The following is a 10,234-nucleotide window of genomic DNA, read 5'->3' on the forward strand; positions in this document are numbered from 1 at the left end:
ACAATGTTTGTTAACATTTATTAAAGAAAAAAACAAGTATGAAGGAGGACGCTGAGGACAGTTGTCTTAATGAAAGGTCGCAGTCCCTTGCTCCAGTCCACAGACCCGAGTAGATTTTCAGATCCAGAATCTGTTGACTAAAGAGGTGGCCAGGTCCCTAGAAAGAAGGACCCCGAAACACTATGGCAAGTCTATCCCATGACAATTTGCCCCAAAGACCGATGGCCATTTACTCAGGTGAGCGTATTGGACAAAGGGGATTAACCAGACATTTTGAGGACAATTAGATACAGGTCTGAGTTGACTTTGATCCCCAGACACCTAAAGTGTCATCAAACCCCCCTTTAGAGTGGGGACCTATGAAGGTCACAGTGGTTCCAGCCACCCATGAGTCCTTTCCCCAGCCCCCAAGTGCATAATTGGACTTGATATACTTAGCAATTGGAGTAATTGGGTCCCCAGCCTGTGGAGTAGTCACCGTCATTGTGGGGAAAGCCTCTAAAACTGTCCCCTACACACACGCCCGAGTTAGAAAATCATGTCATTCTTCAGGGGGGTAGCAGAGGTTAGTGCCACCGCTATGGACCTAAAAGATGCAGGGTTGGTGGTCTCTGTCATATCTTCGTTTCATAATCAGTCTGGCCCATGCAGGAAATGAATGGATCCTGAAGAATGACTGTCGACTCCTGCAGATTTAACCAAGTAGCAGTACCAACGGCAGCTGGTGTGCCAGATGTGCTCTCAGTGCCAGGGCAGGCTAATCTGACCTTTGGTATATGGGATACACCTATTCGGTAGGCAAATGCATTCCTTTCCATCTCATGAAAAAAAGATCAGAAACAGGTCACATTCATATGAACAACACTATTCGATTATCTGCCCATCCTATGGAATTCCTCAGTAAACACCCTTACACAGATAACCAAAATGGCAAACCAAATTTATGTCTGGTCTGGTCACAGGATCTGGGCCCCAGGTCACATTGTACCAATTAAGAATGAAACAGCCACCGGAGTAGTTTATTGCCCAAATTTCAACAAGGATGATCTCTTTCTTAGCACCGATATGGAACCATTCTCCTGCAGACACAGGAAGTACAGGATTGACAGGTGAGCTATGTTGAAATCTTAACCCATGGCCACGGAAAATTATATGCCTTGCTTAAAGTGGTCACCCATTCCAGATACAGAGTAATGTGCCTACCTGAGCAGTTACTACAGCCACAGCAATCAAAGATTGATCAAAGATCAATTACATTTCACTGCCACATCAACAAGCTTTACGAACAGCTTAAATGATCACTTCAATTTAAAGACATCTAAGACAAAAGCGCCATTATCCTCTGAATTTTCCAACTATGTTTTCTCCTCAGGTAGCGGGAAATTTTGAAATGGGAAATGACCTGTTTCAGGACCTACTGTAGAATCCACATGCCCATCTTTTAACACTGACTACTTATCCAACCAAAGCAGTCAGTGTAGTCAACCAAAGACAACTGATCTAGCCAAGAAGGGGAACTGAAGATTACTTCCCCAATATTTTTCATGATAGAGTGGGGAGGAAACCAATTGGGATTCTGGAACACACTAGCCATCCCTCACTCTGGGAACCACCTCAGTGGAGGAGACAGAGTTTCACGCAGCCATCTGCAGTGGCCAGCCCTCAAGACGGCCCCCTGAGATCCACCTGCTCCAGGGTTGTTCTGTATGATCAAGAGAAGACAGCGGAATTGATGGTAGGCCGTTTCCAAGATGACGTTTTGAGACGCTGGTGGTTCGTTTTCACTCTCCCACTCTCTGCTGGTGCCACACTCACGCAGAAAGCAGCCACCGCCAGGTCATGAGCAAGTCTACAGAGAGGCCCACCTGTCGACCAGCTGAAGCCTCCTCCCAAGAGCTACATCAGTGAGGTTGGAAGCAGGTCCTCCAGCCCCAGTCGAGCCATCAGACAACTCCAGCTCCATGAGACCCTCAGCCAGAAATATTCACCCAAACACGAATCACATGCTCAGACCCCTGACCCTAGAAACCATAAAATGATATTTGTTTTAAGCTCTGTTTTTTGAGGTCATTTGACATACAACTATAAATAAAACAATTGGACTCAGTTCATATCAACATGGCTCACGTAGCAATAAGCTTTAAAATTCATTTTCCTTTATAATGCTTTGGATAACTTATGCCTCCTTCTAGGTGGCCTAAGAAATTGTTTGTGGGAGGCTGTATCCAGGTTACTACTCTCTCTGTTTCAAATCTGCCTTTCTAATTGCCGAGCCCCTGACTCTGCGAACCCCATCTCTGCTCTCCACCTAGCTCCCTGTAGCTTTCTCTAGCACTAGGTACTGGAGGGAGGTGGGTAGGAGGAGGGCAAGGGCTTCCTGTTTCTCACCTTTGCTGTCAGCATGAACTTAGCCACGCTTCTCTGTCCCCGCAATGGCAGCAGATTTTGGTAGTGGTCGTTGATGCCTAGCTGGAAGTTTTAAAAAATATCCAGGACCAGTGCCATTGTGCCCCCTCAGAGACACCGGCTTGCCAATCTTCCTTGTTCGAAGTTTGAGATTCCAGCTCCACAGCGCTCTCCTCCAAACTTTAAAAATGTTTAAATCCCAAGCTTCTGGCGTTTACTCCCTCTCTGATGCCTGTTTTTGTCTTTTTAGATCTCCAATACGCAAGTGATAATTCCTTATATTAAATTTTCTTTGTTAATTCTATTAATATGGTTTCTGTCTTCTGACAACCAATCTAAAGTTGTCTCCCTATTACGCTCTACACCTGTTTGTCTCCTTCCATTTAAATTAGAAATTAAAGAATAAATATATAATTATCTTTTTCTGTTTTCCACTGGTGTGTAGGCTTCATGAGGCCAGGAGTCATGTCTGTTCTATTATGATGTACTAGTGACACAGAGAAGCTGATACATAAAAGTTACTCATTTAATACTTGTTCAATGAATGAACGAATGAGGAGTAATTTCAGTTATTGGTGGATCAATACCTAAATTATGTGAGCAATGCAACTCATTGCATCATCAGACAGTGAATTCCGTTTTGTACCTGATGAATTTGAGTTGACCATGGGATATTCTGTGTGGTGGGCAGAACAATACTTCCCCACACATGTCCATATCCAGTTCCCCAGAACTTGCAAATATATTAGCTTACATGGGAAAAAAAGACTTTACAGATGTGATTAGTTAAGGATCTTGAGCTGACGTTATCCTAGATTATCCTGGTGGGCCCAGTGCAATCACAAGGGTCCTTATAAGTGAAAGGGGAGGCAGGAGAGTCAAAGAAGAGATGGAGGTGGAAACAGGTCTGGGCGATGTGTCCAGGAGCCAAGGAATGAGAGCAGCCTCTGGAAGCTAAGAAGACAAAGAAGCAGATTCTAGATTAGAACCTCCGGAAGAACACAGTCCTCGATTTTAGCCCAGGGAGACTCATTTTGGACTTCTGATTTCCAGAACTGTACAATAATTTGTGTTGTGTGGCTTTAAGCCACCGTATTTGTGGTCATTTGTTACAGCGGCAATAGGTAACTAATATATCTGGTAGAAAAGTCCAACAGGCTGCAGGTTATACTGGCCTAGTGCTCAGGGGAGAAGGGGGCTGGAGATCGGGGCATCAGACTTTTCAACGTACATTGGTAGTTACAGCTGAGTAACTAGACAAGATCACAAAGGACAAAGGCAGTGGGTAGAGTAAGAGGTGACGTGATGCAGTAGTTTGAGTCAAGTCGCGCAGCTAGGACTAAGTGAGGCGTTAACGGAGAGTGCCCTTCCCCACAACTGTAGTTTGTGCAGCTGGGATGGGCAGAAAGGAGGGCCACAGTGGGGAAAGGAAGCAAAGCCGTGGGTACACCAAAGATGAAGCTTAGAACTTTGTCTACAACCTGTCTGGGGAACACTTACTGTCACTCAACAGTGCCAGGCAGTTCAAGTCCATTTCCCTAGTGTCCCCTATTTTACACCTTCTCTCTCTCCAGATTCCCGCCTCTGACCCTCCCATGATCATTTAGTCTCTCAGTCATTGAGAAAATCAAAGCAAATTAGAACACTCCCATTTCCCCCACCCCAAAATTTCTAACCTGCCTTCATTTGTCTCTATATCTTTTATGCCATCACTATGCACCTTTATTTTACCTTACATGCTGTCACCATGGGAAGCAACCCTCCTGTCAAAGGCCAACCCACCACCTGTGCACTGGATACCTTACACTTACCTGCCCTTGGAAATCTCACCCTCTCTCCTACAACACCAATTGTTCTCTCTTTATACAAGTATCCCTTAGTGTTCTCATATTTAAAATGCCTTCCATTGACCATGCGGCCCTTTCCCATTATTACCCCCAAGCTGCCTACAGCCTCCCCTTCTTCACCTTACATTCACTCCTCCGACCATTCCAGACATTCTTTGGATGCCACTCCTGCCCTGACACTGCTCATGTCAAAGCCACCGGCAATCTCCATTGCTGAATCTAAAAGTCTTGTGGCTTCTGTGTCACCACTTTCTCCTGGCGGGGTTCTCCCTCCTCCACTTGATCTTTAAAAGAGGGTCCTAGAGCTTTATCTTTAGCCTCTTTCTCTCTTCTCACCTACGTCTTTTCCTAGGTCATCCAATCAGTCCCAAGGCTTTAGAATCTATAATGGCCATGATTCCAGTTATCTAAATGCCTACTTGACATCACGGATAGCTAAAAGGCATCTCCAACTTAACGTGATCAAACCATAACGCTTGACTTCCCTCCTTCCAACCTGTTCTTCCCAATTTTCACGTCTTATAAATGGCACCCCCACCCCTACAATTTCCCAAGTCGAAAATCGTAAGTTATCTTTGAATGTTCTCTCCCTAACAAACTCAACACCCAACCCATTAACAAGTCCTGTAGACTCTACTTCCAAACTAGTCCAAAGCTTAGCATCTGTGCAATAGCTTCCTAATTGGTTTAATCCATTAGCTTTGAGGTTCCTTTTTAATAGGATACTTGCCCCTTGATATTTGCAGGGCTGGCTTTGTCATTCAGAGCTCAGCTTAAACCTCGCCTTGTCAAGAGACCCTCACACCGCAGCCACTCTAAGATTACTGTCAGTTCACCCTCTTTTAATTCTCTGCAAAGCCACAGATCATTGATATTTCGTTTGTCCCCCCTCCCGTTTATTACCGTGTTCCCCAGGGCCTACAACATTGCCTGGCACACGGCAGACATACACTTTATTGAATGCATGCAAAAGCACCGACTGCGTCCTGTATTCTCGTCCCGCCTCAGCGGGATAGTTTCATTAAATGTAAAATTCCTTATTGAGGATTAACTGGATGCAAGGTACACCCGTCCCCCACCAGTAACCCGCCTTCCTCTATTTCCCCACTCCCATTCCTTGCACACACAAAAAAAGTGAGGTGGGATTTGGAAAACCGGGTCATTAGTATGGTCTTTTGCCACATTTCGTTGGCTTCATCGAGCTCAACGCGACAGAAACAGCAGCAACATCAGCGAAGAGGGGGACGAAGATAGAAAAACCTCACCGCCAGCCAAGGGCTGACCGCGAAGGACCTGGCGCAGTCCCCGAGCACCGCACGCTGAGAACTGTAGTCTCCCGGGAAGCCCCGGGCTGCAAGGACCGGGGCCCGCACGCCATGCTGGGAGCTGTAGTCGGGGGCCGGGCAGCGCGCCGCGCCGGAGGCCGGAGTAGTTGAGACTCCGCCTCTGCGCTCCAGGCGGCGGCCGGGGCAGGGCCCAGTGCATGCCGGGAGCTGTAGTCCCTCCGGGCCCCGCTCCCGCCGGGCGCACAGGCCGGAGGCCGCGCCATTTTGGGTCCCGAGCGAGGTGCGGCCGCGGAGAGCCAGAGCGCAGGCGGGCTCGGCCCCCGGCGCCGGGCTGGCTCCGCCCCCGGGGCCCCCGGAGCCCGCCCCCCGCTCACGCCCCGCCTTTCCCCACGTGTCTGCCGCCCAGGGGAGGCGCCTGAGCCGGAGCGGGCCAGCCAACTGGCCAGCCAACGGTTGGGCCCGGTCGGTGCTGAGGGTCTTGGCGGCGCCCGGGAGCGGTGCGGGTTCCCGATGCTCCCGCGCCGGCTGCCGCGGGCCGGACTGTGCGCTTAGTGCCCGGCTCTGGCCCCCTGAAGCGTCCGCGGGGGTGGGAGCGGCCTCGGCCCCTCGGAGACGGAGCGGCTGGAGGACGAGGCGGCGGCCGCGGGGAGGAGGATGGGGGCCAACCAGTTAGTGGTGCTCAACGTGTACGACATGGTGAGTGCGGCCCCTGGCGGCCCCGGGCCCCGGCCCAGGTCCTGTCGCCGGCCGGGCTCGGACCCCGGCCCATGCGCTTCCTGCCTCGCGTCTCCGCCTCCCGCCGAGTTCTCCGGGGGGAGGGGGAGGGGAGTATTATTTTCTAATCCTCGCGCGTCTCGGTGCTGCCCAGTCTGCCCGAGGGCTTTGGCCAGGGGTCGGATCGGCTTGAATCTCTCGTGCGCCCCCAGCTTGGCCCGGACCCGGACCCTGGCCCTGGGCCCGACACCTTGGCGGACGAGCTTTCTCTCCGCCAAGCTTCCATCGCAGGTCTGACTTCCCGCTCCTGCCACCGGGACTCCAGGGCTGCCCCGCTTACCCCGTCTCATCTGCCTCCTACTCCCCCCGCTTCTCTGTTTCTGCCGAACCATACATCTCTCTTCAAGCCCAAGTCTTCAAAACTCTCAAGCCCCTGGGAGTCCAGAAAGTCGCAGCTGTCCATGCCTGTGTGCTAGAATCTCTGCACAGGTGAACAGGAGCCACCACACCCTTGCCTCTTAGGCGACCTCGTTAAAATAAATGAGGCTAAAATTTATCAAGAAAACAGCCCAACCGAATCATTTAGAGATCAATGCTCCTTGCCTAGATTCGGAAGGCCCCTTTCCAGGTGATGCAACAGGTATCTGACGTGACCACAGGAGAGGGAAGGGAAGAACTTGTTTATTATGTCATCTAACTTTGGAGTGCTGGACGCGCACAGAATCACGTCCAAGGATTGGTTTGCCTTATAATTGCAATTGAAATACCCGGTAGAGAATTATCATTACAGTTAAACAAATATTTGCCTCTGTTTACTTTTGGTGATTAGTTTTTGGTTTGTAATTTTTAAATTTTTCTTAAAATTTCTTTTTGTGGATTGGCAAGTGAAAAGTCCTCATCATTTTTGTTGTCTTAAAGATGCAGAAATACTAGAGGTCTGGAGTCTCGGTTCTCATTCACAGATCTAAACTTTTTTCTTGCGTTGTTGATAGTTTCTAAATTTACAGTGTAGCATTTTGGGGAGAAAAGAGTTCCTTTACCGGCACCAGGGAATTATACGAGGGTGGAGAGATTGCCTAGGACTTGAGGTGAGTTCTCAGGGGAGTTCACATCAGAGCTTGGAGGTGAAGAGTTAACATTCTGAGAAAAGTGAAACATGATAGAAAGTTACAGAAAAGAATAATCAGAACTAGAGGTCCTAGGAAAGCAGGGCACTTTGTAAGCTCTTTGGCCTGTGTCACTGGTTAAGAAATAATTCTCCAGATTTAAACTTTTCATGGTCAGTATGTACCTTTATTTTTCAAGACTTTTCATTGCCATTTACTGTTTCTTTGCCCACTCCCCCCACCTCCTAGTGATCTGAATTTGGTTTCTTATTTATTTTAGACTATTACACACCATCCCTTAGGATATATTCTGTTCTTGAGAACACAGCATGCCTCTTCTAGATTATTGAACCCCTCTGTAAATTAGGATTATGCAATGGGCAGAGGGCCACAGTTTCATAGCCTAAAAAGAATCTGTGAAAGTAGAGGAAGAGAGTAGTTTTGCTTTTTTAGTAAAACTAAAAGTACGTTCTTTGGCATATAATGGGCTTCTTTATACTTTAGGTATTTTGTGAATCACAGAAAACATTGCTAATTGTGGTAAATGTGGAAAAAGCTAGATATAGTTAAACCAGTATATTTTAAAGGGAGGAGTGTTCTGAACAATGTTAAACATATTAACTAATTAACAAAGATCTTGTTCCTCACATCACTTCTGTAAAGTAGGTACTTGCAGAGGAAGCAAGTAGAGAAAAAGGCAAATTAAACTTGCCCAGATAACTAAAAATAGGGTCTGGAATTTCTAGACCACAGTGATTCATTATCTTGTCTACTGAATAATTCCTATGTTTATTTCTTATATATTGCTTTTTCCTATAAACAAGAGGAGAAGGAGCATATGAATATTTATCGGAATTATTAGACTTCTAGTAAACTTGTCCTTGTATGTTCTTTTGAGGGCTTCTGTCTGTGATTTTTTATGTCACTAACACAGCGATCTACAATTATTTATTAGTCCCCTGTAGAAGTCACAAAAGTGAATTCTTTAAGGAATTTAGGATCTCATAGGGGAGGTACACAGTAGTAACAATTCAAAACAGAATAGCATGACTTTGATAAGAGCAGAACATGATGGAAAGGAGGAGGGCTACATGTAGGATCGGGGAACATGGAACGATAACAAGGGGCAAAACTTGAAGGATCAGTAGGCTCTTTGCAGGCAGAGAACCGTCAGCATGAGAAGAATGGCAGGAGGAGGAAAACGCAGGATGGACTTGGGTGATACCAGCTGGTGCAGTATAACTAAAGTGTCAGATGCATGAAAGGAGACAAAACGGAAAGTTTGATTAGAACTTTTATTAGTCTGGGGCTAGAATGAAGGGTTAAGGGGGTCTATGAGCCAAGGGGCCCACTTAAAAGTTTTTATGGTTGAGAGCAGTATGATCAAAGTTATGTTTTAGAATTATATTCACTTTTCCCAAGTCAGTATTGCGTTTTGAAACATTTTCGCTTGATGTCAAAGGCACATTCCTTTTATCTTTGGTAGTACTTGCTGTTTGTTGTAGATGCCTTTGATGAGGATTGCTGTGGTCTGTACAGGCCTAGTACATCAGCTGTCTGGTCCAGCCTTTGTAAACATGAAAATCAGCCTTTGGTTTGCTCTTGCAGTCACTGTTTATAGGGACCTTTTGCCATATGTCCTTGTGCCTCTTGTCTGTGAAACTATCACCTGCTCCAGCTCTGACTGTATTTTTCCTCTTCGCTACATTGGGAGATGCTAATCAGTTTTCTTCTGTAACTCTGTACAAAATAATTGTGTCAGGGTCACCTGTATTAATTCCTTCTCATGGAGGAGTAGTGTAATCCTCATAAGGTTACCTAATCTTACCCAGCACTGCTAAATTATTGCTTGCCACCTTCTCAGTGGTTATGTTTCACTTTGTACTTTGGGATAATCTACCACCAATAAAACATGTCCTGGAGTTATTTTCCAGGTCTTGGGAATGAGGTTATTCACATACTCCTAATTTTTACTGGTGTACATTGTAAAGCAGGTGATTCATATTAGTTGCAGTTACTGGGACAGTCTCTAGTGTGGTCACATTAGCACAAGGTCTTCATTTGTCACAGATCCAGATTATGTGCTTTTCAGATGATCCTGGCTGCTAATGGATTTTTATAAAATAAAAATATGCAGTAGTGTTATTAATTTCTAGGTTTATTCTGTAAACAATCTTCCTATTTTAAAATAATATCTGTACCTCTTCAGAGTCTTAATAGAAAAGAAACACTTTCTAGGACTCCTCAAATTAAGGCAGTTTTGGTCTGGACTGCATTCTTTTGACGCTCCTATTTCCATGAGACTCATCCAAGAGAGTGAGGTCATGCCTCGTGAGATAGGATCAGGCTTTCTATACATCAGCAGATCTAAGTCACACTTTTTGGATGTGTTCCAGACTCCTAAATATGCTCTTCATCTAAATGATTCCATAATATCACTAAAGCAGCATGTCCAAGAACAAGCTTTTCCCCCTCCATCCTTTCCCCATCTCAGACCTGTCCCCTTTATCCAACACCTCCACTCCTCAGTACCTCTTGTGTTGTAATTTTATCTTTTACTCAGTTCCCCAAGAACCCTGGGAGTAAAATTAAATTCCTCTTTATTGCAAACCCTTCCTAGTCAGGTCACCAAGTCCTGTCTCTGTTTCAGTTTGGTCGATTCTGTCTAAAAGTCGCAGAACTTGACAATCAGCGGCTTTAACTGGAAGGGTACTGAAGTCCAGAGATAAACAGACCCTGGGTTACTTCAGCATCACAGCCAGGTCGTCAGGGACCAAGACTTTCCATCCTTCTATTCTGCTGTCCTCAGCACGCTGGCTTTTATTCTCGGTTGTCCCCTCTTAGTTGTAAAAGGGCATAGCAGCAAACAGAGTGT

At 46.4% G+C, this 10,234-nt stretch overlaps 1 protein-coding gene across 3 annotated transcripts in view; it reads left to right on the top strand.

Annotated features, from left to right (window-relative positions):
• Positions 1-5,908: 5,908 nt before the first annotated feature.
• DESI2 (desumoylating isopeptidase 2) overlaps positions 5,909-10,234 on the top strand; it is a 55,850-nt gene continuing 51,524 nt past the window's right edge. The window contains exon 1 of one of the 3 annotated variants that reach the window (XM_025048500.1): positions 5,909-6,235. Coding sequence is in view for 2 of the 3 variants with exons in the window: in XM_025048499.1 (XP_024904267.1) it covers positions 6,194-6,235 (42 nt within the window). In the remaining variant the exon portion in view is untranslated. The remainder of the gene's footprint in view (positions 6,236-10,234) is intronic. The other 2 variants (XM_025048499.1, XM_006914264.3) reach the window with 2 other exon arrangements.

Source organism: Pteropus alecto, unplaced genomic scaffold, assembly GCF_000325575.1.
Source record: "Pteropus alecto unplaced genomic scaffold, ASM32557v1 scaffold115, whole genome shotgun sequence".
NCBI classification, from domain to species: domain Eukaryota; kingdom Metazoa; phylum Chordata; class Mammalia; order Chiroptera; family Pteropodidae; genus Pteropus; species Pteropus alecto.